The 27,904-nt window shown below is 36.8% G+C and overlaps 3 protein-coding genes across 4 annotated transcripts in view; 1 reads left to right on the plus strand and 2 right to left on the minus strand.

Annotated features, from left to right (window-relative positions):
• The window catches only part of vcla (vinculin a), a 50,016-nt gene extending 28,937 nt beyond the window's left edge, over window positions 1–21,079 (plus strand). The window contains exons 7-22 of one of the 2 annotated variants that reach the window (XM_056257064.1): window positions 3,341–3,431; window positions 4,474–4,621; window positions 6,571–6,724; window positions 7,433–7,608; window positions 7,978–8,168; window positions 10,470–10,669; window positions 11,802–11,930; window positions 12,205–12,354; window positions 12,759–12,867; window positions 12,950–13,252; window positions 13,340–13,464; window positions 14,010–14,195; window positions 18,035–18,226; window positions 19,548–19,751; window positions 19,869–19,973; window positions 20,060–21,079. In XM_056257064.1, coding sequence (XP_056113039.1) covers window positions 3,341–3,431; window positions 4,474–4,621; window positions 6,571–6,724; window positions 7,433–7,608; window positions 7,978–8,168; window positions 10,470–10,669; window positions 11,802–11,930; window positions 12,205–12,354; window positions 12,759–12,867; window positions 12,950–13,252; window positions 13,340–13,464; window positions 14,010–14,195; window positions 18,035–18,226; window positions 19,548–19,751; window positions 19,869–19,973; window positions 20,060–20,206 — 2,610 coding nt within the window. In that variant the 3' untranslated portion in view covers window positions 20,207–21,079. The remainder of the gene's footprint in view (window positions 1–3,340; window positions 3,432–4,473; window positions 4,622–6,570; window positions 6,725–7,432; window positions 7,609–7,977; window positions 8,169–10,469; window positions 10,670–11,801; window positions 11,931–12,204; window positions 12,355–12,758; window positions 12,868–12,949; window positions 13,253–13,339; window positions 13,465–14,009; window positions 14,196–18,034; window positions 18,227–19,547; window positions 19,752–19,868; window positions 19,974–20,059) is intronic. The other variant, XM_056257065.1, reaches the window with a different exon arrangement.
• Window positions 1–27,904, minus strand: part of LOC130089651 (glutathione S-transferase omega-1-like) — a 220,928-nt gene that overhangs the window by 68,037 nt on the left and 124,987 nt on the right. The gene's annotated exons all lie outside the window — the stretch shown is intronic.
• On the minus strand, window positions 23,012–27,699 carry ap3m1 (adaptor related protein complex 3 subunit mu 1). The gene is made up of 9 exons (XM_056257071.1): window positions 27,422–27,699; window positions 26,164–26,444; window positions 25,482–25,653; window positions 25,268–25,405; window positions 25,081–25,166; window positions 24,633–24,766; window positions 24,349–24,556; window positions 24,072–24,216; window positions 23,012–23,315 (listed from the first exon to the last, which is right to left on the minus strand). Exons 2-9 carry the CDS (start codon window positions 26,434–26,436, stop codon window positions 23,215–23,217), a joined length of 1,257 nt encoding a protein of 418 aa, XP_056113046.1. The 5' UTR covers window positions 26,437–26,444; window positions 27,422–27,699; the 3' UTR covers window positions 23,012–23,214.

Raw genomic sequence — 27,904 nt, forward strand, 5'->3', positions numbered from 1 at the left:
ATTTTCAGTGCATGTCTATGTGAGTGCAAGCTGTTGAAGCTCCACCGTCTGTGCCGGGACCAGCTCATTTGCATTTAAAGGGACAGACACAAAATGCGTTTTTGCTCACCCTCAAAAAGTGACAATTTTAACATGCTATATAAAAATATCGGTGGGGTATTTTGAGCTAAAACTTCACATACACACTCTGGGGACATCAAAGATTTATTTTACATCTTGTGAAAAGGGCATTATATCACCCCTTTAATAATCGTTCTGGCACATTAAAAGAGTAAATTTTCAATCTTTTGAATAGCACACATTTAGCATTGGACCCACTTGCTTTTGTCTTGAGACAAAAATTGAGTTGAAACTCCATTCTGACTCTGGGCTCCCTTGTGCCTTATGACTGACAACATGAAAGATGGATTGTTGTAGTTTATTGCTCTTCAACTTCCTAAACCACTCATACACACACACACAGGGTGTGATTTGCTTCTGCTGAAGTATTTTTAACCCCGGTGGGGATAAAATTGATCAATTGATCAATGCTACTTCACCAATAGACCATATAAAATATCTTAAAAATAAAATTATATATATATATATATATATATATATAACTAATCAACATGCTTCAGCACACACGTTTAAACAACAATAAAATCATAAATGGACTTTCACTAATGGCGCTCTCGCTTTCACAAATCACACCCTGCACACACAGTCCATTTGCAGAGAATTAATTATAGACAATAAAGCCAATGCATTTCCAGATTCATTTATTGTTTCACTCATAACTGTAATCAGAAAATTATTTTTTATTTGTTTCCTTATTCAATAATATAAACTTCTGCAGGAATTCTCTAAATAGCCATTTCAAAAGCTTTTGTCACCTAATACCCTTACTACAGTTGACCTAAATCTTCCTTGACAATATTTACTCTGTTAGCCAAAAAGAGACGTTTTTGTCAGCCAGATGAATGTTTAACCTTTCCAGTATCTTTTTTGTAAAGAGTAAGTTAAGTTCATCATTAAAACTCGACATCAGTCATATTGTAATTCGCCACAACAGGTGCTTGTGATATTTGTCAAGAGATCAGGTGCATAAGCAGAATACATATTAAAGCAGAGATTATTCAAATACGTCTTCTGGGTCCATCATGACATTTTAATCAGGTTCAGATGTCCTTTTCCTGTCTCTGAACTCAGTGTCTGTAATAAAAGAGTGTGTTAATAACTAATGCAATATGGAATTGTACAGTAAGGGTTAGGTTCCTTTTCTACATACCCTTTAAAATTGACCTTGTTACCCATAACATAGGGAATACCAGGACCACACACACACTATACTACCATTCAGAAGTTTGGAGTCAATGTTTTTGAAACATATGCTCAGCAAGGCTGCATTTATTTGATAAAAAAATACAGTAAAACATTACTTTTTATTATTACAATTTAAAATAAAAAATTCTATTTGAATATATTTTAAAATGTAATTTATTCCTCTTATGGCAAAGCTGAATTTTCAGCCTCATTACTCCAGTTATCAGTGTCACATGATCCTTCAGAAATTATTCTATTATGCTTGTTTGGTGCTCAAAAAACATTAATTATTGTTATCAATGTTGCAGTTGCCTGGACTTTGCAGCTTGAGAATGCAACCCAATCCTAAGCTGAATCTATCCATTAATGCACGTGAATAGGAAATGACTCATCAACTTACAAATAATGTGATCTGTTTTGCTGGATGCTGAACGGTTGGCTGGAAAGCAGCAGTTACTGGATAGCAGGCAGGCAAAGTAAGCAGAGGAAATGGATTGGGCGGATAATTCATTTTAGCTGAAAGAAGACTCATTGATTATACTTGTGCTTCAGGTTTGCTTCAGGATCACCGCAAACTACATTTGGGCCTTTTTGATTTCATAATATTGATTTATGAAAGTGGGTTGACAGGAATCTAGCTGTTTATTTTAGATAAATTTGAATACAAACTGTATTTTACCGCTGAGATGGAGTGTAATAGGCAGCTGGAGCAGGTGCGAGGGGTTCATTTCCTACCCGTCTCCCTCTCCTGAATAGATCTGCTGCTTCAGCTGCCAGAGTGTCTCCTGCTGGAAATGCCACATGCAAAAACAATAACTCAGTTAACACTCTTTCTTAAAGGTGTATTATTGTCCTATCTTGCTGAATCAAAGACAACAACAAAAATCTATATATGTAGATTTCCAGATTAAGCCCTCGTACTCCACAACGTTCAACCAAGGTCCTGACTCTCTGTGGTCATAAAAAATCCCAGGATGTCCTTCGAAAAAAGAGTAGGGGTGTAACCCCGGCATCCTGGCCAAATTTTCCCATTGGCCTCTGTCCATCATCATAGCCTCCTAATCATCCCTATAAACTGATTGGCTTCATCACTCTGTCTCCTCTCCACCAATAAGCTGGTGTGTGGTGGGCGTTTTGGTGCAATATGGCTGCCGTCGCATCATCCAGGTGGATGCTGCACATTGGTGGTAGTTGAGAAGATTCATCCTTCCATATGTATAACCCTTTAAGTACCCATAAAAGTGCTATATAAATGGAACAAATTATTGTTAGTATTATCTTTCCCTTATTCTGATATATTTGTAGCAAGATATGACTGCTGGGGCCCTTAGGGGCCTAAAAACACTGCCGTAAATCAAAAGATCTCACCCCTCGTCTCTCGTATTCTGGTTTGCAGATATGGCTGGAGTATGTTTGTAGTTGCTAAGGTATTCTGAATCGTTGCTAGGGTGTTGCCAGTCTATTATTAATTGCCGCAAAGTCACATCAGTTAGAAAATTCATAGATAGCACACCTCTCCTCAATAAGCTGAAATAATCTGAGGTGTCAGTATTGAAGGCATGGCATTGATACTCACACTGAACATAATTTCACACCCATGCCCTTCATTTGTCTTTTAGTGTTATGCTCTTGATATGCACATTTTTGCGATTATGTGTGCATTGAATGCATTGTCTGTGCAGATGACTATTGCTTTAGACTGCAGTAGAGAGGAGTGCCAAATGCATGGCTGAGTTACTCAAACAGACGAGTTCTCCTCCAAATGTGTGCGTGGTGCAATGGAGTGTGAAGTGGTGATTATGTGGGTCGCTCTCGCACTTTGTGTGTGTGATTGAGAGAGGCAGAGGCTCCTCTTGCCCTTCAGAGGGAAAGAGCTGCAGAGCCCCCTCCCTTTACATCTACTCCCTCATATGAGCACACATGCAACCGCAAAAAACAACAACTGTATCCTCTCTGATACATGCGATTACATCCTTCCCTGTAAGGCCTAAATGACAAACATTACTGACTATTAACACACTCTTTTTCTTTGAAGGACACTGAGGCCATGAAGAGAGCGCTAGCTCTGATAGAGTCAAAGATGGGTCCTGCTAAAATCTGGCTGAGGGACCCTAACGGCCTACCAGGTAACATAACTACATCCATTAGCTCACTGTCATCTTTCAGGTGTTGAGGAAGTCATGTCAGGAATGGATTTTCTTTGATATTTTGAGATAAAATAACTGCGCTAGAAATACTGTAACTTTAAGTCAAACTTCTTCTTCAGTGAAATTTTAACATTTGTTGCACAAATTGCTTCTTTTTTCTGCAACTTTCTGACCTCAGATTTGAACACATGTGATCGCCAACATTTATGCGTTAATAAAACCTATTTGAATCTGTATTGGATCTTTACATGCTAACAAAGTGGTTTGATTCTATGTATCAGAGAGACAAATTTTATTATGACATGTATGTTTTTGACATTACAAAAAACTTTACCAAAAGTATTAATAATTAACTCATTTTATGGGGAAAAAAATAATTAAATAAAAAGAAACAAATAAAAAAGTATAATATGATCCAACTAGTCCTGTATGCCATACACTACTATTCAAAAGTTTGTGATCAGTAGGAATTTTTTTTATTGTTTTTTGAAGAAAAAAAAGTATCTTATGCTAACCAAGGCTATATTTATTTTATCAAAATACAGTAAAATAGTAATATTGCGAAATATTTTTATAATTTAAAACATTGTTTGTATTTTAAAAATTAAGTTATTTCCTGTAATGACAAAGCTGAATTTTCACGCATCATTATTCCAGTCTTCAGTGTCACATGATCCTTCAGAAATGATTCTAATATGCTGATTTGCTGCTCAGGAAACATTTCTTATTGTTATCAATATTGAAAACAGTTGTTCTGTTTAATATTTTAGTGAACAACACATTTTTTTCAAGATTTTTTGATGAATAAAACGTTCAAAAGAGCAGCATTTATTTGAATCTTTTGCAACCTTATGTCTTACTGCCATTTTTGATCAATTTAATGCATCCTTGCTGAATAAAAGTATGAATTTCCTTTTAAAAAATCTTTTGAACAGTAGTGTAGACAATATTTGTGTAATGTAGATGATTTTAATTGAAATAGATTAGTGGCCTAACAGCTGCTCTGGATGTTCTCGCACAGGAGATCCAGGAGAGCATGCTTTGCGTCAGATACTGGATGAAGCAGGAAAAGTGGGTGAGCTTTGTGCGGGGAAAGAGAGACGAGAGATCCTGGGAACAGCCAAGACCTTGGGCCAGATGACGGATCAGGTGTCAGATGTGCGCGCCAGGTACGCCCCCTTCAGGTTCACCCGAAGAAAAGGCAGATTCATAGTCAGAACCCATTATACTGCTGATTCCACAGACTATGAGATTCCTCAGTTCAGCATTTCACATTGAGAGCCAAATGCCAGCACATGTTCCTGTAGTGTTCACGTGAGCTGAATTATGCATTAATGCAGCTGTGTGCTGTTCATAATGATCATCTTTTATGCAACACATTACCCCTGTGTGATGTGTCTCAGGGGCTGTAACTGCTTCTAATTTACAACACGAGAAAGTGTGTCAGGTTTTTCAATAAACACAGTTTAGACGTTGTTTGTTAGCGGTCTAATTCTCCAGGGATTGTTTATCCCTGACTGTTGAGTACAGGAGAAGGAAGGAACGGTGTGGTACAGTTTGGGCCCATGTGTCAGGGATGTTGAAAGCTGGAGTGAAAGTGAAAGATCAGACGCTGGGCTCTGACTTCATTAGAGAGACTGAAGGAAAGCAGATTAAAGGCTGAAGGGCCGGATAATCAGCGGCTGCACAGGCCCACTGAACTCTCACACAGGGGAGGCTCTTTACACTGACCTGTGCATGCAGATCGAATGCTTACATGTTAAATTCTTTGCTTAAATTAAGTTCTCAAGGGTAGTCGGAGAGATCTTTATCCGAGAGAAATTTATTTGTATTTCTCAATTTATTTTTGTTATTTTGATTTTGTGATCATGTAAATTATAACATTACATTGGTAACACTTTACAACAATAAGTTTTCATTTGTTAACATTCGTTAACTACGGTACATTAGTTAAAGGTCCTGTATGTCATTTCTTTTGTACTAAAGCATAAAAGCACCATAATATGTTAGCAGAGATTTAGGAAACATGGTAAGCTCAAATACTTGTTTCTCCGAAAAGCAATGCTGAGCAATGCTATTCCATGTCGAAATGTCTGTTTTTGTTTTGGTCTGTGTGATCCCGACCACTGCCAATTTACCCAATAGTATTTCGATACCCGGGGTTGCCAGTTGGTGGAAAACACAGTGTATTGTAGCCATTGAAGTAAGCAAACGACCCGTGTCAGAAATTGCAGATTCTACCTGACCTAAAAAGCCTCGGCAATAAAAACATTGCAAACGTATACATTAGTTGATCAACTTACAGTCTAAGGCTCATCGCTTTCCATTGTCAATTGCGCTCATTCCTAGCCTGGTTAAAACCAGACCATTCTCAGTTGTAACTGAGTTATGGTCTGGCAAAGCGTCATAGACAAATCATTTCCAGAGGGGCGTCACCAACGGACGTCGCGGATAGACCTAAACCCAATCAGAGCGATGAAGGAGATGACGTATGCAGAGCGGGGGGAGAAACATCTCCGGGTGTTGTTCTTTGCTCGGTTTTTAACTAAAAGGAAACAGACGCGATAGCTGATTGGAACGAGTGATGTTCGACGGCGGCATCCATCTTTGTAATGTAGGCTACAAAATCTGCTTCAAAATCCCAGCGCTGTCGTCATCGTGTAAAGCCGCCCAACGTTTCTGATTGGTGCCGCGATTTCGGCGGATTGGAAATGGGCTTGAATGAGCTCTTTGCCAGACTAACTTTCAGAGAAAATCTAAATTTGCCGGAAGTTGTCTGGGTTTTCCCAGGCTAGCTCATTCCTGTTGCGTGCCCTGAATTTGGCAATCTGAATGAGTGTTGTTGAGTCTGAAAGGACAGGGCAATATTTTGAATTTGGACTGCAGTACCCATTTCAACCACTAGCTGTCAATATTACATAATGCACCTTTAATGCACTGTGTAGTGAATTAACATGAACATGAACCTTTTTTATTAAATAACATTAACAATGGTTAATCAGTGCTGTTAGAATATATTGCCCATTGTTAGTTCGTGTTAATTAATGCATTAACTAATGTTAACAAATGAGACCTTATTGTTAATTGTTACCATTAACATAATATGTTGCTTGTTCAGAGGTCAGGGTGCCACCCCTATGGGTATGCAGAAAGCTCAGCAGGTGGGCCAGGGTTTGGATATTCTGGTGGGGAAAGTGGAGAACGCTGCCCGAAAGCTGGAGGCCCTGACCAATGCCAAACAGGCCATCGCCAAGAGAATCGACACGGCCCAGGTCAGTCTTGAGATTGTTAAACATGAAGCATGAAGATGTTTCTTTAGTGGATTGGTTTGTTTAGTGTGTCTATTGTTTGCTTCAGGGCTCACATTTTAAACATCAAGTGACAAACTAACAGAGTCCCAACATTTATACCTAATCAACCTAATAAAATTACAACTTGGATAGTTTTAACCTAGTTTGAGTCAATAAATGGCCATTGATGTCAACAACAAAAGATATGGCAAGTGTTTTCTCCAGCCTCAATGTTCATAAGTCAATTTTTTGTCTATTTGTAATATCTTATTAAATTTTTTATTTAGTTATAGTTACATATTTGAAGAGACTATATGCATCCCAGAGGACCTGTGGGTCCTTAAAATGGGTACTCATAATTACAGACGTGTTCTCATCTAAATAGCTGTTGCATAAATCTGTCTCGACTGATGTTATTTAGTGGAGATGTGCTGTCTCATAAGTATTTAAAGGGTGGAATCATTGTACTTTGTGCAGTCGGTGCAGTGACAGAAAACCACAGATGAGTTCAGACAACGGCAAAGTATATGATTATATAACAGACTGATTCCTTATGTTGAATAACAATGCAACTGTTAATATTCCTTCAAATTGAAAACATAGGAGATGTTGACAAGTGTTACTCTAGTATAGTCATTCTGATAATAAGTTACTTACATTTCTTTTAACTAAATGTTCATTTCTGCACAGAGCTGGCTGGCTGATCCTAACGGTGGTCCGGAGGGGGAAGAGAACATCCGTGCTCTTCTGGCAGAGGCCAAGCGCATCGCTGACTTGTGTGAAGACCCTAAAGAGAGAGACGACATTCTGCGTTCCATCAGTGAGATCGCAGGACTCACTGCGAGACTGGTTGAACTTCGTAAAATGTAATTACAGTCCTACATTGCGAATGGCTTGAGACCTTTAATTTACAGGAACATTCAAGGTGTTCTTTCCACTTTCAAAGGACAGACGGTTTTCAGCTTCATATCACTCATGCCAGTCTGTCATGTTTAGAAAATGTTGTCTTTGATCAGAAAATGATGAAAAATGTGAACTTGATAAACCATTATCATGGTCATGGTTAGGTCACATTATGCAACCAAGATAATGTGCCTAGTGTGACTCTGGAATATATCTGTCTGATAATGTGATTCTTTAATTGATTTATTTTGTTTTATTCTCATGCTAATTATGTTATAAATGTTTTTTTGTTGTTGTTGAGTCTCACGTTCTGGTCCATTTTTGTGTCACAGGGGTAAAGGGGATACTCCTGAGGCTAGATCGCTGGCCAAACAGATTGGCACAGCTTTGCAAAACTTGCAGGCAAAGACTAACCGTGCCGTGGCCAACATGAGACCTGCCAAGGCTGCTGTTACCCTAGAGGGCAAAATGGAGCAGGCTTTGCGCTGGATCAACAACCCTGGAGTGGACGATCATGGAGTAGGTGGGTGGCATGGTGAAGTAAAACATTACGATTTAAATCAGACAAAAAACAACAACAACAAAAAGCAGCCTGGCAACCTATTTAAATCAGAATCAAAACCATGTAGCAGTTATACAATCTGTTTATGTTATTAGTGTAATGGGCATCCAGTCAAGTAAAAACCTCATCTGGGCATCTGAGGCAATTACTTTTCCCCCAAAGGATGACACTGGCATATTGAATGACTTATTCATATGTATGGAACTGGGCACTTGACTCTGGACCTTTATGTGATGTGACAGATGGCTATTTCCTCTGCCCCTGTTGTATTTATGTTCATACTTAAAATATTTCAAACCATAAATAGCTGCTTCGTGTCCTATTCACAGCAGGTCATGTTACTTTCAGGTTAACTTAGTCTTGGAGTAACTCTAGACCAGAGCTGTTCAGTGCTGCTTCTGGAGATCTACTTTTCCTGCAGTGGGACTGTGAAGTATGTACTTCGCTGGTGATGGGGAAAATCCATGATTTCGAGTGTGTAGCAAGACCAGTATTGAAACATACTACCACGTCATAGAATTGCATCTTGATACCACAGGCCACTGTCATCTTTCTAACTTCATTACATAAGAATTCATTGTTAATTAACCTTATTAAACTTTAAAAACGGCTATGGCAGCTTAGCTTTGCAACACTGAACATTTCTTTAACTGAAAAAGTTGAAAGTGAGTCTTCACAAGCTTCAAATGTTGCAAGGAATCATGGGTAATAATCACTTAAACATCATGCACGGATACTCAATTCAAAATCCACCAGAAACAGTATACTATCTACCCTTTTAACTTTGGATGCGTACTTGGATTCCAATCTTCCATACTACTTAAGTGGTGTGATAGTACTTCCAAATTAAGTAAATGTAATTTTTTTTTTTTTTTGGTTGTTTTTTTAAACTAGCAAATAGAGATACTACTTTACAGTGCTGGGGGTAACGCATTACAGGTAACGCGAATCACGTAATCAGTAATCAGATTACTTTTTTCAAGTAACTTATAAAGTAACACATTACTTTTAAAGTTACAACAAAATATCTGTGTTACTTTTTTAAATAAGGTGTTATGTGCGCTGTGTAAACACGATGGTGATTGTAGTTATAGACTAAATGTGAGAATGCATTTACTCATCTTACTTGCACAAAAACAGATTCAGTATTCCTCAAAATGAATCAAAATATAAAAATGAGATAATAGTTAAACAGAATATTATGCTAACCTGCAATAATTAAATGTTAAATAACACAAATATACTTTATGTATATTATCTCATTTTATTATGCCTTTGCTGCTGACTTTCGATGATCTAATTCAACCATACTAATAAGCAAAAATAACTTTAGATGAACATCACATTTGTGTTTCATTTTTGTTTTTGTTTTTATTGCTGCAATCCAGAAAGGCAGCACAGCTGAAAGGTTTGTTTGAGCTACACCCTCTACTGTACAATCATGAATTTGCATTTCCTTCAGCCAGAGCCTTATTCATTTCACTTTTGGTGTGAAAGGTCCTTTACATTTGGCAAAATAGGCAATTTTTGTTATAAAAAAACAAGCAAGCTCTGCCCAGGTGAGAAAAATTAACAAAAGTAATGTAATGCATCACTTTCCCCAAAAACTAACTAAGTAACACAATTAGTTACTTTTTAAGGGAGTAGCGCAATGTTGTAACGCATTAAAAAACAAAACAAAAAAACAAAAAAAAAACTGCTAATTTAAGTAATGATTGGTAGTCGCACATTAATTTCAAATTGGTTGTGAAGCAGCCGTTACCCTCTGCTTATTTACTATGGTAAAATGAATGAATAATAAATGTATGAATTTATCCACACAAAACAAATCAACACCAATAAGTTTGCTAGAAAATCATAGTAGGTTTTAGGGCTATTCAATTTAAATAAATATTGCGGCAAAATAAAAATGACTTTGTATGTAATTATTCACAACTGCCCATTTAACAGAAACAGTTTTACTGCAATTAGATTGGTAATTCTCAACTCACACTGATAGTTGATTAGAATACATCACATCTGATTGCGCGTTTATTTAAGAGACTGTCTGTTTGTCCAAACAATTGAAGACTGGAGTCGGTAGTGTTTGGGAAACCTGTTTGATCCTTTCTGCTAAAAATGACACATTTCATTATTAAATTACAAACATTTTGTTTGTGTTCCTAGTGCACAGGATGGATAGCTTGTTTTATATACGCAGACCCCATAACATTGTCTAGGTGCACCGGCCTGAATGGGAGCCTGTTATCTCTCTGTCTGTAGGCCAGGCTGCCATACGGGGACTGATAGCTGAGGGCCGTCGACTGGCGAACTCTCTACCAGGCCCGTACAGACAGGAGCTGCTAGCAATGTGTGAGCGAGTGGAGCAGCTGATGATGCAGTTGGCAGATCTGGCCGTGCGGGGAGAGGGAGAGAGTCCTCAGGCGCGCGCTGTGGCCGCTCATCTGCTGGAGGCAATTAAAGTAAGGCATCGTGTCCCCCTTTTCTATTAAAAGATCCCAGTATCTTTCCCACAGCAGGTGTGGGTGAAGCATAATCAGATGTTTAGATCTTCTCAAATGGGAAGTGCAGAGGTCAAATCTGCTGGCCTTAGAGTAGTGCAGTACACAAAGCGCTCAAGATAAGCAAATGATACCCTCTGCTGGAAAATATTTGCATTGCAATATATCAATTCCTACGCTATTTCCAGCAAATTACACTACCGGTCAAAAGTTAGGAATAATTATTAAAATAATTATAATAATTAAGGTTTTTTTTTATGTTTTTGAAGAACAGTAATATTATGAAATAGTATTATAATCTAAAAGAACTGTTTTCTATTTGATCATATTTTAAAATGTAATTTATTCCTGTTATGGGAAAGCTGAATTTTCAGCATCATTACTCCATTTTTCAATCACATGATCCTTCAGAAATCATTCTAATATTCTGATTGTTCGATATTATCAATTATTATTGGTGCTCAAGTATTAATAATGACACTTATTATTATCAATGTTAAAAACTGTTTTGGCAGTGATACATGTTTTCTTTGGTTCTTTAATGAATAGAAAGCTCAATAGAAAAGTAGAAAGAACAGCACTTATTTGAAATGGAAAGCTTTTGTAACATTATTAATGTCTTTGCTGTTACTTTTGAATGTGTCCTTGCTGAATAAAAGTATACAGTTTTCTTTCAATTTTTTAAAACTTACTTTCCCCAAAGATTTAAATGTTTTAGCAAAAAATATTAAACAGTACAACTGTTTTACAAATTGATAATAATAATAAATGTTTCTTGAGGACCAAATCAGCATATTACAATAATTTCTGAAAGATCATGTGACACTGAAGACTGGAGTAATGACTGGTGAAAATGTAACTTTGCAATCACAGGAAGAAATGTCATTTTAAAATATATTAAGTAATATAATAATAATAAATAATAATATATACAGTTTGTAAGATTGAAAACAGTTCTTTTGAATTGTTTCCCTGTATTTTTGATTAAATACAAGCAGCCTTGGTGAGCATACAAAACTTTTTATTCCAAATTTGTACCGGTAGTGTATGTTAACTGTACACTAAATTACCTGTATCATATTTTTCCTTCAAGGATCTGAAGGCAAAGATGCAGGAGGCAATGACCAAGGAGGTGTCTGATGTTTTCAGTGATACAACCACACCAATTAAACTCCTGGCTGTAGCAGCAACAGCACCTCTTGAGGCCCCCAACAGAGAGGAGGTCAGCCGAGTATACAGGCTCTTTTAAACAGATGCTTTTCAGTGTCAGATCAAATATGCTAATGCACACACAGTATCGCAAACCCTAAACCTAATCGTAAAAACACTTGCAATTTGTAGAAGAAACATTTATTTTAGGGCTATTTTTTATATCGAATACATCTGCAAAAAATGATTAATTTATATACAAATTTACCTTGCGTGGACATTTATATGTAAATTTGTAAGTACAACTTGGTCTGAAATGCACTCAAACATACCTAATTTTCCTCTAGGTCTTTGAAGAAAGGGCGTCTAACTTTGAGAATCATGCCAGCAGACTGGGTGCTACAGCGGAGAAGGCCGCTGCTGTGGGAACCGCCAATAAGAGCACAGTTGAAGGCATTCAGGCGGCCGTGAAATCAGCCAGAGGTCTAACACCTCAGGTATGCAGCTTAGATATGTATGTATGTATGTGTGTGTAATGTGTCTGTGAGGACGCCCAACTCTGTGCTTATGCATATAATTTAAGGGCACATAATGGTGTTCTTGGACATCAGCCACAAGATCAAGTCTCCGGGGGTATTCAAACTTTTTGATTCCGAAGACCACCAAATATGATGATACCCTTGAGCGAGACCTCATTCTTAAAATAACCATGAGAACAGTATTGAGAGATCAATTATAAAGACGTTTAAAAATATTTAATATATATTGTTGTAAAGCTTTTTTTCTGCTTTTTATTCATAATTTTACTAATAAAGCTCTCAGAATGGGAACTATAAAGATGGTTGTGATCTCATTTGTTTGTTTGATGTGTATATCTGTGTTTTGCTGTTCTCATGAGCAGGTCACTTCTGCTGCACGCATTTTGCTGAAGAACCCTGGCAACCAGGCTGCGTATGAGCACTTCGAGACCATGAAGAACCAATGGATTGACAACATTGAAAAAATGACCAGTAAAAGCTCATTCTTTTCATCAGCAGAATGCATAAAAAAAGAAGATTACCACATCAACTATTTTTTAAATCTTTATTTCAGGTCTTGTGGATGAAGCCATTGACACCAAATCCCTCTTGGATGCTTCAGAGGAGGCCATTAAGAAAGACATTGATAAATGCCGGGTGGCAATGGCTAATGTTCAGCCCCAGATGTTGGTTGCAGGGGCTACGAGCATTGCCAGGCGGGCTAACAGGGTACTTCTGGTGGCCAAGCGGGAAGTGGAAAACTCAGAGGACCCTAAATTCAGAGAACTAGTCAAAGCTGCTTCAGATGATCTTGGTAGAACCATCTCACCCATGGTAATGGCTGCTAAAGCTGTAGCAGGAAACATCCAGGATCCAGGTCTTTTTTTTAAATGTTCTGAATACATTTGTAGAAAACCTATTACTGCTGTTATTGACAAAAGTCTTTTTTCCCCCTTTTGAGCAGGTTTGCAAAAGAGCTTCCTGGACTCTGGCTACAGGATCTTGGCTGCTGTTGGGAAAGTCAGGGAAGCCTTCCAGCCTCAGGAGCCTGAATTTCCACCTCCGCCTCCAGACCTGGATCAGCTGCATGTAAGTGTTGCTACTCTACATCAATCCAGGTCTTAAAGGGACGGTTCACCCAAAAATGAAAATTAGCCCATGATTTACTCACCCACAAGTTATCCTAGGTGTATATGACATTCTTCTTTCAGACGAATACAATCTGAGTTATATTAAAAAATATCCTGGCTCTTCCAAGCTTTATAATGGCAGTGAATGGCCGTTTCTGTTTTGAAATCCATAAAAGTGCATCCATCCATCATAAAAGTGCTCCACACGGCACCAGAGGGTTAATAAAGACCTTCTGAAGCGAAGCGATGTGTTTGTGTAAGAAAAAAATTATATTTAACACGTTACAAAGTAAAATTCTAGTTTCCGGCCAAACATTTTTTAATATAACTCCGATTGTATTTGTCTGAAAGAAGAATATACACCTAGAATATACACCTAGGATGACTTGAGGGTGAGTAAATCACAGGCTAATTTAAATTTTTGGGTGAACTATCCCTTTAAAGGAACAGTTCTGTCATCATTTACTCATCCTGTGTCAATATACACCCATATGACTCTGTCAGGTCAATGATGATCAGGCTCCTCCCAAACCGCCCCTCCCTGAGGGAGAGGTTCCTCCCCCGAGACCTCCACCCCCAGAGGAGAAAGATGAAGAGTTCCCTGAGCAGAAAGCCGGCGAGATGGTGAGCGAGCCGATGATGGTGGCGGCCAGGCAACTACACGACGAGGCCCGTAAATGGTCCAGCAAAGTGAGTGGATCTACTTTATTTTAGGCACACAATCATTTCTCGTGTTTCGTTACATATGCTCTACCGTTCAAAAGTTTGGGGTCAGTAAGATTTATTTTTGAAAGAAATTATTACTTGAGCATGGATGCTTAAAATTGATCAAAAGTGACAGTAAAGACTTTTACATGGTTGGAAAAGATTTCTTTTTCAAATTAATGCTGTTCTTTGAAACATTCTATTCATAAAAAAAAGAAAAGAAAATTCAGCTTTGTCATCACAGGGATAAATTACATTTTAAAATATATTAACAGAAAAAATGACAGTTTTTACTATATTTTTGATCAAATAAATGCAGTCTTGGTGAGCATAAGAGACTTCTTTCAAAAAAAAAAAAAGCCACCGACCCCATACTTTTAAATGATAATGTACATTTAAATACAATAATAAAAACTTTAAAGAATTATAATTATAAATTAAAGGGTGAAACTCAAAAAGCCTGTCAAGGGAAAACGAGATGTGTTTGCGCTTTTTGTGTACTGCTCTTTATGATTGTGAAATGTTGCTTTTTTACAAATCTGAGTGTTTTTGTTGTCTTTAACCTGAAATGTGGAAATCTCTGCGATGATTCCAGTTTCAGGGGGAAAAAATGAACGGAAACTGTCATCTATGAAAGACGTGTTTGCATGCTTGATCTCTAACGTTTTTAACAAGTAGATTTACTCTTTTTTTTACCATAGTGATGGAGCAATACATGATTTTTCTTCGCAGCTGTACCCCAAAAGAGCGTCTGCTATGAAATGAGACAGACAGGACTACCCTATATAGATAGTCCTCAGTGATATTGCATCCACTGAGGACTATCTTCCTCAGTGGATGCAATATCAACGGGAACTAGCACGGAGCTGATACAGGCTTATTGCAAAGGCTCTTGTAGGTGATAGAAGGTGATGTAAGCAAAAATACAATCATAACTTAATAAAACCCAATCAGGTGACCATAGTGAGAGCCCACTTTGTGCGTTTGTCCTTTAGTGGATGTTTCTGTGCTTTTTCTTCTACTTCTATCATAGTTCAACAGTCCTTTATTGGCTTTGTCTTGGTCCTTGTGGAAACTATTTGTTCTTTTGCGTGTTAACATGGTCTTTCCCTGTCTGTATCTGCAGGCAGCCCCATGTTTATTGCTTGCTCAGTTATGATAATAGTCTCAATTTAATACAGTGTTAAATAAATGGATTAATAGGATGATGATATAGTGCAGATAGATACTCTGTCGTTCAAAAGTTTGGGTTAGGTATGATTGTTTTTTAAACGCTTTTAAAAGTCTTTTATATGCACCAAGACTGCATTTATTTAATCGAAAATACAGTAAAAGAAATATTGTGAAATATTATTACAATTTAAAAGAACTGTTTGTAATTTTAATATATTTTAAAATGTAATTTATTCCTGTGACGGCAGAGCTGTATTTTCAGCATTTTCATTACTCCAGTCTTCAGTGTCACATGATCCTTCAGAAATCATTCTAATATGCTGATTTGCTGCTCAAAAAACATTTCTTATTATTATCTATGAACTACTTAATATTTGAGTGGAAACGGTGATACATTGTTCAGGATTCTTAGGTCTGAACATTCAAACAGCATTTATTTGAAATAAATAATTTGAAATAGAATTTTTTCATAAAATTATAAATGTCACTTTTGATCAAGTTAATGCATCTTTGTTGAATAAAAGTAGCATTTTTTTTAAAAACCTTACTGACCCCAACTTTTGAAAGACAAATATAAAATATTCTAGTTATACTCATCTATAATATATTTTAGCAGCTATAAATAGCTTTTTTGTCTCTAAAAAATAATTACAAATCTTTATCCAGTTAAAATAAATGAAAATCCTTTTTTAAAATAATTTTTCTAATGACAAAATATTTTTAAGGACAATCTCTATAGCATAGCAACCTAATTAATATAAATAAATACAATCCAGTCATTTATGAGGTTTTTTGGTTAAAGCATAGTTCACCCAAAAATGAAAATGTTGTCATTACTTACCCTTATGTTGTTCCAAACATGTTTCTTTCCTCTGTTGAACACAAAAGAAGATATTTTTAAAGGTGACCTATAATTCAAAATTGAATTTACCTTGGTATAGTCAAATAACAAGAGTTCAGTGCATGGACATGACATAGAGTGAATCTCAAACTGGACTGTTTTTGCGTTCTCATTCAATTCACGTTTATGAAAAACACCCCTGAAAAACGGTCGGTTCTCCACACAATACCGACTGTGACGCAATAGTCAGGATCATTAATATGTACGCCTCCAAATATTTGCATAATGCCAGCCCTCAATGCCAGGCGGAACTGCGCAGCCGAAGCATGGCAGTTGCTCAGTGTGGATGTACACATGAACACAAAAGTATTTTTTAGTTCCTTCATCTGAGCCTCTGAAGAAACAATGGGTTACTTTTATTTCTCTGGAAATTTCCAAACATTTCACCGAGTGTTTCCTCAACTTGGGCCAATACAGAGCTGGCCTCGGATCGAGCTACCAAGCAACACTTTCTGATGTGTAATTGTTCAAGTTCAGACAGGTAATCTTTCTCTCAAAATCGTTCAATACTGTTTATGCATCAGTAAGTCAAGCCAGTGACTAAAATATCAGCTTCACATCGTTTCTTTTAGTAGGATGAAAATAATCGTATTTAAATTGTGAACAAATTATATACAGAAAGCGATCAAAGAACAATCTTTCCACACAGCGCGAGTTTATCTGGACACTTGCCAAACTCGTTATGAAATCAATGACGCACGTTACTGCACAACGAAGCTCTTACTGTATTTACATCATCGTGTTTGCATTGGTGAAAGCAGAGAGAGTGCAGAAACTGCTTTGCAATGATAAGATCTTCATTCTCGCGATCAACACACTGTCATCTGCTCAATGCTCATCACGGCAACATTTTATGTGATGGGAATAGATCTAAATACTTTAAAAACATCTCACGATTCGTTAATCTCGATAGCTGTTATAGTAAAAACGTATAATAGCAGTAGTAAAAGTATTCGGGAGAGAGTTTCACATGTAATGCGTAGCTATTTCATATGTAACCATGTCAGCCAATCACAGCAGTGGCCGCGGTTACACTGAATCCCACAGACACGCCCCTTCAAACAGAGTGTTCAAATCAGAGGCTAAAAGCAGGCTAGGAAAAATGCCATTTATTTCTAAATTATGATTATTTTTTATCTAAAAAACATACTAACATTATAAGGGTAACCCAGGAAACATTATAAAAAAATAAAAAAAAACATTCTAGGGCACCTTTAAGAATGTTGGTAACCAGAGAGACAGTTGATGGAACTATGAAAAAAATACTATGGAAGTCAATGGCTGCCGTCAACATTCTTCAAAATATCTTCTTTTGTATTCAACAGAACAATGAAACTCATACAGGTTTGGAACAATTTAAAGGGCAAGTAATGACAAAATTGTAATTTTTTTAACTATCCCTTTAAGTACCATTCAAAACCATTTAATCTCCACAAGCTGTCAAAGTTGCTTTTTTATAGAGAACCCATCATGTCTTGTTGCGGGCTTTGCTTGTTTGCTCTCTGTCCAAATTAACCACCCAGTTTACCTCAATTTTACATGAGAATAGATCAGTTACACAATTTTCAGTTGACATTATAAACCCTGTGGCAGGCGTTACCCAGCAGGACTCAGAAGGCTTCCTCTCCCAGCCATCCTAAACCCAGCCGTTCTCACAACCATGTCCTGGGAATCTTCATCCAGTGCCTCTCGTACTAACTCTGTCCTTCTTTCTCCATGCTGGTTCCCCCCTCCCCCTCCCCCTCCCCAGCCTGAGGTGACAGACGAGGGTTTTGAGCCCGCTGAGGCGGAGGTAGATATAGACGATGAGGATGAATTCACAGACAACGAGGATGATTATGAGCCAGAGCTGCTCTTAATGTCTTCCAATCAGCCAGTTAACCAGCCCATTCTGGCCGCTGCGCAGTCTTTACATCAGGAGGCTCGCAAGTGGTCCAGTAAGGTACTCCTTTTTCCCGGCCTCGGCAGGCCGCAGCATCCCTTCTGCATCCAGATATTATTGTGGGAATGCTGAAACCAGATAGCTGCTGCTGCTGCTGTTATTGCTTCTCACTAGGGTCCGGTGTGTTTTTTTTGCTGCTGGGGTGGCCAATGACACCGACTGGAATGGCAAGTTTGTTGTGCATTTTTTGGACAAACTGATACTGGCTTCACAAGTCACTTCCCTGCTCATTTCTGATAGTGTCATACCTCTGTGCCTCGGTTTTGAAAAAGGAACCATTCACTCAACCGCTGCTGCCAAACACTCTGCTTTTGCCAACCTGTGAAGCCATGGATGACAGTTTCCCAATGACTTCAGAATTACACGTTGAAGTCATGTCACATGCCTGTTTGTTGTGCACTCTTTTTCTAACCATTTAAATGAACCATGTCAAAGCCATCATAGGATGATACATTTTAACACACTGAAACTGCATGCCTGTGTACAAACATAATTGCCTCACTAAAGGAAAATGCAGAAGTCTACTCAAGGTATGCTGATCAAATGTAGGTATTTTTTGACACGTAATTTTAACTGGAAATTCATTAGAAGGGCACCATATTGTTGACAAGTTGGAGAAGAAAAACGATCAGTTTCTAAGGAGCCACTAAAGTTACGTTTGCAGAAAAAAAAAATCCTGAGATGTTCTCATGCACACCAAGAAATGTCCCCCATATGCGTGAAACGTATACTGTTCGTGTGTAAAAAAACAACAACTTTGTGCGCATGTAGTTGTTTCTCATGCGCACGTGTATCCTGTAAATATGAATTTAGTGCCTCCAATAGTTCCTGCTGTGCGTATGGGAATAGTAGATATGTAGAAACGTTTCTCGTTTCTCATGTGCGCAAAAAGTCAGGTTTGTTAGTGGCTCTGTGATTCTCTGTTGTCTCAAATTCTCGCGACATTTTTATGCAAGTTTATTTTTACATAGCGTGATATATCCTATATAGGAAGAATCATATAATCAGTCTTTGTCTCAAGAGACCTGATGAACCTACAGTATACTAATTTTAAAAAGGCATGATTGATGTGTACTGGATGAACATGAAGTGATTCTAAACACTTATTTGTTTGTCTAACTGACTTTTTAAAAGGTTATAGATTGAAGTTAGATATATAATTATAGCTATACAGTCATATATACAACTATACATAAACAATCACAGATTAACAACAGGCCAAAATGATCTATATGATCAATCTGTGACTAGGAACAGGATTATTTCATTTTTTAAGTTATTTTTGAAATCAAACCCTCATTTAAAGTCCTTGTGCTCTTAGGGTAATGACATCATTGGAGCAGCGAAGCGCATGGCGTTGCTCATGGCAGAAATGTCTCGTCTTGTGCGTGGAGGCAGCGGAAATAAACGTGCCCTTATTCAGTGTGCCAAGGACATTGCCAAGGCCTCCGATGAGGTCACGCGGCTGGCTAAAGAGGTAGCCAAGCAATGCACCGACAAACGGATTCGCACAAACCTATTGCAGGTCAGTGGCGCAAATATCATCCATCAGTAGTGCAGCTCTCTTCCAGCACAGATAGAGGAGTATTTACAAATCGGGTTATTTTGTCACTCCAAAAAAACTCCGGAATGTTTATTCCAGGTTTGTGAGCGTATCCCAACTATCAGCACTCAGCTGAAGATCCTGTCCACAGTCAAGGCCACTATGCTGGGACGTACAAACATCAGTGAGGAAGAATCTGAGCAGGTGAGGGCAAGGCACATTCACAGCCATCTTAAATGAAGGATTTATTGCATTTGATTAGAACTAAATTGATTGTGTTTGTCTTTAAGGCCACTGAGATGCTCGTGCACAATGCGCAGAACCTCATGCAGTCCGTGAAGGAGACGGTCAGAGAAGCAGAAGCCGCCTCCATCAAGATCCGCACAGACGCAGGGTTCACTCTTCGCTGGGTCCGAAAGACCCCCTGGTACCAGTAAACTGAGGACTACGGTAGTTGTTTTCCATCAGCAATTCGCATCCTTGCCTTTTCAAACGTCCGAAGTCTGATAAAGGGTGGCAGGAGGAAAGGACCTGATCCTTAAACTTTTGGACATTACCGTTCGGTTCTAGCTTCGGGGTGACTGGTATTACTTATTTTTATTTACGTGCTGGTATTTGTACTTAGTACATTTATTTTGTCTTTACGGAGGCTATTTTTGTCCTGAAAGTTTGCTGTAGTTACCTTTATCTCACACTACAGAGGTATAGTGTAGGAGTACACAGGAAGCATATTTTTTAAATATATATTTTTTGGTATGTTGGGTTTCCAAATTCCAGGTATATATATTTTTTGCATGAAGAAGTTTTCTATTTTATATTGGAGAAATATGGCATGACGACTTAAATGCCTCTCTCGAACAATGTTGGAGTTCATGATGAAATTTACTTTAAATTAGTTTTTGACAATTAAATTTTCTTACTGAAATTGTATATATTTATACTTATATTTCATCAGATCATTATCACAGATCATGTTTTAATCACAAATATACACAAATAGTGTTGTAAGCTTTACTTTGATAAAAAAAAAAAGGTTTTACGACTGGCTGTTTTAAGTTATAATTCACTATAATGAACTTTTCTTAGCTTATATTTATAATGAACTTTTGCTTAGCTATTTATTAAACAGGATAATGCCTTTTTTGATAGGCCATGCCATTACAGAGATGCATGGCACGGTTGATGCCAAAGATTTTGTTTTTTTACACTTACACTACAATATCCACAAGCTATCAAATAAATGCGTATATCATGTAAAACTACAGACATGTGAAAGCTTGGATAGTTAACACTGAAATTATTTTTCCTTTCACACTCAGTGAATATTTTTTGAGATTTCTTATACTCCTTTAAAAAAAAGCACAATCCTCACAACAGTTGAACTGTTCTCTCTTAGCTTAGTCTTTTTAGTTTACAGCTGTAATTTTGACATTTCTCTCAGTGTGATTGTTTTCAATTGTAGTATATTGATGATGGAGCTGTCTTAACGTATCTTCCATTTGGATAGAATGGGTAACAAGACCCAGGTGGCTTGTTGATACCTATGTGTTTGGACTCTGGAGATGCTTAAATGGATAGTTTACCCCAAAATGAAAATACTTTCATCATTTACTCACCCTCATTTCGTTCTAAAACAGAAAATATTTTCAAAAACATGTTTGTCCATGCAAATGAAAGTCAGTGGGGTCCAAACATGTTGTTTTGGACCCCATTGACTTTCAATGTATGGACAAAAACAGCCATTTTTCAAAATCCACAGAAGAAAGTAAGTCATACAGGTTTGGAATGACATTTGGGTAAATATTTATAATAATTAATAAGTATAATTTGTGATATATCATTTTAGTGACTGTACAAAATCAAATGTGTGGAAATCGTGCAATTCTAGTAATGGAAAGCTCAGTAGCACAAGCTCATCACCTTTAGCTGAAGATGCACTCTGAATTCTCTGTACAATTACAGTAAAACTTTCATGATGCTTCACTGCCTTGCATTCACTTAAAACTCTATCTATAACATATACATTTGAAAGATTACCTTTTCAGCCCCCAATATAGTGCCTCGTTGTGAAAGTTTACAGGGCTGTATTTGTTTGTGTAATAGCATGTATTGGGTTCTGATGACATTTAACATTTCTTTCTAAAGAGTGAAAATACTGCTTTGTGAATGTATATATGACACTAATGTTGACTTTTTGTCAGTGTCACATAGAAAAAAAAAATCTTATGTGCCTCAGATTGATAAAAATGTTCTGTTAGGTGTTTTGTTTGAAAATAAAGGGACAAGTTCCTGTCTCATTTGTTAAAGGTACTGCACTTCAATAACTACACAAAGATTAAAGGACTCATTAGATATTAACTTCTAAGACATTCATTGTTAATACTTTCAAGCATGTTCACATGAAGCTAAAACAAACAATTATTAGTCAGACACACAAAAAATACCACATTTTGTTTGGAAACTTTATAAATCTAAAGGCTTTTGGTTTAAATACATATCTTAAAATGCAGTTAAGCAGTTCCCTTGACATTTTATAAAATAATGCAATTGTGTGTTCTTTGTGATTGTGCAAATCCTCAAAGCTACATTAAGGTGGCAGACCTGTATATCTAGTGTCACTGCAGGTCAGTGCAACAGAACAGATTTTATGACGTGTCTTCATAATGGCTCCATAGTGCTTGTATTTGGCAAACTTTAAGTGTTAGAGTAAATTCTCTTTTCAGCAGGTACAAGTGCCATTCACCTCTGAGCAGTGATGTGCTTGTGTAGTAGAGAAGTAGAGCATTATTGTAAATATGTCCTGCTATAAGCATGGCTGTGCTTTTAAAGAAATGCCATTTTTTCCATTCAAAAGCCACTGGTCTAAAAGAAATTACTTGGCATATAATGCTTATGTAAAATAAGGCCTGTGTGCAGAAACTCTCAGGTATTGTTTTGTACCAATATCAAAGATTGTAGCGCAGTAATGTGATTAGAAAATAGCTTGTATCACTCATTCTCAAATTCCACTACCTAAAACAGATGGTTTCTGTGCTAACATGTTGCACCTTTAACAACATGTGAATGCGGTGTTACTGTAACAAGAAGAATCCTTGTTTTTGATGGCACAAAGCTAAGCGTTTCTGGCAGAGATGTACTGTACCTTAAATCCAACATTATACAGTTTTAATACATTAATGGAATGTTTGTTATTGACATGAAGATAAAGATTCATAAAGAAAAAAACTCCCAATTCTCTGCAGTGGAAAGATGTTCACTTCTTGCAAATTACCAGTTACTTCCCACAAAACAAAGAAAGATAAATATTACAATAATAAATGTAAATTCGATGTTATAAAGAAATAAGAGAGATTGTGCACAGTTGTAATTCTGTATGATTTGTCACTTAGAAAATGGCACCTCTATTAAACTTTTGGCATATCATTGTGATACTCTGCAGACGGCCTCATGTCCTGACCTGGAACTTCCCAGCTTTGGTTACATATTTCACACCCTTGAATGGTTTATATTTCTCTCCGTACATGTCTAGACGATTCACTTTCAATCCTGTGAAGAAGAAGAAGAGAGAGTGAAGTAAGCATAACTGTATTTATATAGCACATTTTAAAAGCGCTTTATTTTTTTATTAGGATTTTGAAAGTTTTACATCAACTATTAAGATGTAAAACGAATAAGTAAGATTATGCACTATTTCAACACTGTAAAAAAAAGTTGTTTCAACTTAAAGTGAGTGTTTGTGCTGCCTTAAGATTTTAAGTTTAGTCAACTTAAAATGTGAATTTGTACTAAGTGACAACTTAGATATTTGAGGTGACTAAAGTTAAAATGAAGGCAGCACAATTTTTTTTTACAGTGTAGGTCATTAATAAGTCAATTTGTGACACTGACATGTGAACTCATTTGTACAAAAGATCAGATTAAGAATAACAGAATTATTATGAAATATTATAACAATTTAAAATAACAGCATTTTATTTGAATATATATATTTTAAAATTGAATTTATGGCTAAGCTGAATTGAAGAATAGAAAGTTCAAAAGAACAGCATTTATTTAAAATCATTTCAATACAATCAATCCCTGCTAAATAAAATTATTTATTTTATTTTATTTTTTTATCTAAATGACCCCAAATCTTTGAATGTTAGTGTATGTCAGCGTACACATACAAACATGTGGAAGGAGATGACAATAACTAGGGTTATGGCAGCTTATTGTGCTTGTTAATTACAACAGTGCTTTATCACAAGGTCCTGCTGGCAATGAATAACGACTAAAGCTGATAAAAGGGCCCTAGCCTACCTGAGATGGCCAACTGCTGGATTTTCAGGTCAATGTTCAGACTTGGGTTCTCCTCTGGTTTAGGAGCTCCAGACTGCAGACTTAGACTTCCTTTCAGATTGGGAAGCTTCTGGGGATTTAGTTTCCCTATATCCCACAACAAAATCTACAAGACAACAGTAAGAATTATTAGTCACCATCTGAGCAAAATGTGTAGTGTCACATAGTGTTACTAGAATGACTCTGCTAACTACAATGAATAACAATCAATGAAACTGGAAAAGAAAGAGTTTGTGACCTTTGTGACTGGGTCATAGTTGTAGGTTCCCTGAGTCGCATTGAGGTTGGCACTGAGAACCACTTTGGGCATGTGTACGGTCACTAGCAAACACTCCACAGTCTTTCCCATGGTCTGCTTAGGACCCACAGTGATGTCCAGTCTTCCTGAAGATCCAGTCTCAAAGAAACTAATGTTCTGCTTCACATATACCGGGATTGCTACAAGGCTGCAAAAACAGATAAAAAGCTAAATATCTTTAATAAATGTTTTGGTTTTATTCCTTAACCATTTTCTCCACATACTTCTGCGCACTGATGTGATATGACATGAGCTGAAAGTTTCCATCGGGGGGAATGAAGGAGATAACTCTCTCACTTTCCCATCTTTTATAACGGACACAGGGATGAAAGCTCACGTCGTCCAGGAGTCTGGGGTTCTGTTGATGGAGATCAAACGAGAGCATAAAAGCTGCATGCATAATCATTTTTAAATGAGCAAAATGCTGTTTAAAATGGAGTGTAATGCACTCCATGTAATTTTGTTCATAACCAAGATACTCAATCCTCAGGTTAACTAAAGGTGCCCAGTGGCGACACTTGTACTCTGACCTTTTGTTGGATAAGTGTTAAATAAGAGCACAGATATGGACAAGATATTTCAAAGAAGCAGTGAAAATTAAATATAGTTGACAACACAGGAAAATAAATTGTATACAAAAAGAAAGAAAGCCAGATGATCAAATGCTCTCACCATAAATGAGAGAGTAAGGTCAGGCATTCCAGACAGTTTGACACAAGCATCAATAACTCCCTGGATTTCTGCAAAAACTGTAGTTCCTGAAACAGAAGAGTACACCAGCATTTACCTTGAAAGGAAATACAACTCTTGCATTCACATGCACAATCTAACTGGAAAATCGACGGAAATTCAGACTCACCAGACTTATCCAGGATGGCATCGATTTCTTCCACCACATCAAAATAAGCTTCATTATTGGTATATTTAACACCTGCTCTTCTCCATGGGATAGTTGAGAGCTGACCAGTAGGGAGGGTCTCACCAACATTACTGCTGCCTGAAGATTGCGAATCAGTTAGATTCTCAACATCATATGGCCATGAATAAAATACTCAGGCTTATGGCCGTCTTACCTGTGATGGTGTTGACCATCGACCGCAGAATTGTGGGAGGTCTGATAAGTTCCTTCAATATGTTGGATTCTGTGGCGAGGGGGAAGCCGTTATCCAACATTTCCTCCAAGAGCTCATAGACTATGACCACATTGTCCTTGATAGTGGTCTCAGAACATTCTCCAAAATAATCCTACATAAATGATTATAGAAGAAACATTAATTAACACACATTCTATTCAAGACATCAACAATAAAATGTACATTAAATTTGGGGTTGATATGATTTAAAAAATAAATAAATAAACAACTGTTTTCTAATTGAAAATATTTTAAAATGTAATTTCTTCCTGTGATGGCAAAGCTGAATTTTCAGCATCATTACTCCAGTCTTTAGTGTCACATGATCCTTCAGAAATCATTCTAATGTGCTGATTTGCTGCTCAAAAACATTTCTGATTATTATCAATGTTGAAAATTTTTATTTTATTATTATTTGATGAAAGTTCAAAAGAAAAGCATTTATTTTGAAACAGAAAACTTTTGTAACATTGTACATTTTTTATTGTCACTTTTGATCCAATTTACTGTGTCCTTGCTGAATAAAAGTATTAAGAAATCTTACTGACCCCAAACTTTTGAACAGTAATCTATGTTTGGATATATTTTCTACAACGCACTGTCAGTCGTTTTTTTAATGTACCTGAAATGTCTCTGCGATTCGATGCAAAAATTCTATTACAAAAAGCGGAGGCACTTCTGTTTGGATGACAGAAACAAAGAAGATCTTCTCACGGTAGATGTTTATGAGATAGTGGTGAGGGGTGCGGATGACAGGAGGCACATTGTCAGGTTCCACCGCTTTCTCTCGTGCTTCGAAAAAATAATCGCAGACAGAGCGGCTTATGACACTCTTCCAGTGTTTCTCCAGGAATAAATCTCCACCATTGTTTATCAGGAACAAGCTGTGGATCATGGTGAGGTCTGGAAAGTCAATGGAATGAAAACAGGACGATGAGAATGGACGTTGTGGTGCTAACAGGTATAAGCTACTGTTATTCCAGTGCAGAGAATATATGCATGGAATTTACACATTTTAAGTTTTTTTTTAATAACACTGCCTATACAAACTAAATATAAAAGGGAGTGGCTGATTCATGAGAACCTCATGCTACTTAAACTCGCCCACCAATTTATTTCCCTACTTATTGTTTTAAACCATGTCTTTGTAATCTACTTTACGGTAATTATCCAAACTAAATACTATATTAAGAAATAAAACTAAATTTCTATAACTTAAAGTAATATGGATAGTGGCTTTAAAGCAGATTACAAAGACATGGCTAAGATAGATCTAGAGAAAGAGAAAGTATAATTGCCAATTTAAGGTAAATATACCATAGAAGACTTGTCAAAATACATGTGTAAAGAAGATGAAAGATGCTCTGTTTTTATATATATAATATTTATGTAAAATTAAAGAGTGTTACTCCTTTTATCATCACTTAAATAATAAAAATAAACATTTTAAACAAGAAATTCTATAGTCCGCTACTAGTTCTAACTGCACTTGACTGAACAACATTTCATGTCCTTAGCTCTGGGCATGCATCCACTTTATCATGATAGACAATATGACAAACATGTTTGTGACATATACCAATAAATGTCCAGTTTTAAAACTTCAGAACATATCATTTTTTTAAACTATCATAACTTATATTTTCGCGGGATGCAAACAAACATACTAAATAAATAATGTCGGACTGTGTGATTGTTAGTAAAACAAAACAAAACAAAAACACTAAAAACAAAAGCATAAAAGTTATGTTTCCTGAAAGAAGAGTTGGATATCCTGTGTCTACCGATTACGTGAGGCTATAATGTTCATGCGAGCAAATACAGGATGTCAGCTTTTCATAACTACACATATCTGAACTTATTTTTTAAACAAACCTTACCTAAAAACAGCTGTCTTGATAAATGTTTTCAGGCAATATCCTCCGCTTGTAAATGTGGCAGATGTGTCACTCCTACTTCCCCGTTCATGCGTCCAAATATACGCCTGGCGCGAATTTAAATAAAAGTTTATTTAAAACACAAACAGTCGATCCTTGTGAAACAAAGCGTAATTTCAAATATGTTAAACGATATTTCTGCAAAGTATGTGATTGATTAAAGTTGATAATAGTTCAGAAATGTAATTGTTGCTCCGGCAATACACAGGGACAGCTATATGTCTGTGGTAAATTTTCCCTCCACGGCTAGATTCATTCCGAATCGGTTCTTTTGAGCAGCTCTTTTAAAAAAACGGTTAAATGGGCAGATTCACTGGTTCTTTGAATCATCAAGTGACATTTAGGAACATATTGCTTTTGATTACGTTTTTTTTTAATTAAAGTTTATTAAAATGGGAGTTTATTGTAATTTCATGTTTCCCAGTT

This window comes from Rhinichthys klamathensis, unplaced genomic scaffold, assembly GCF_029890125.1.
Source record: "Rhinichthys klamathensis goyatoka isolate OS25496 unplaced genomic scaffold, OSU_Roscu_1.1 h1tg000135l_1, whole genome shotgun sequence".
NCBI lineage: Eukaryota > Metazoa > Chordata > Actinopteri > Cypriniformes > Leuciscidae > Rhinichthys > Rhinichthys klamathensis.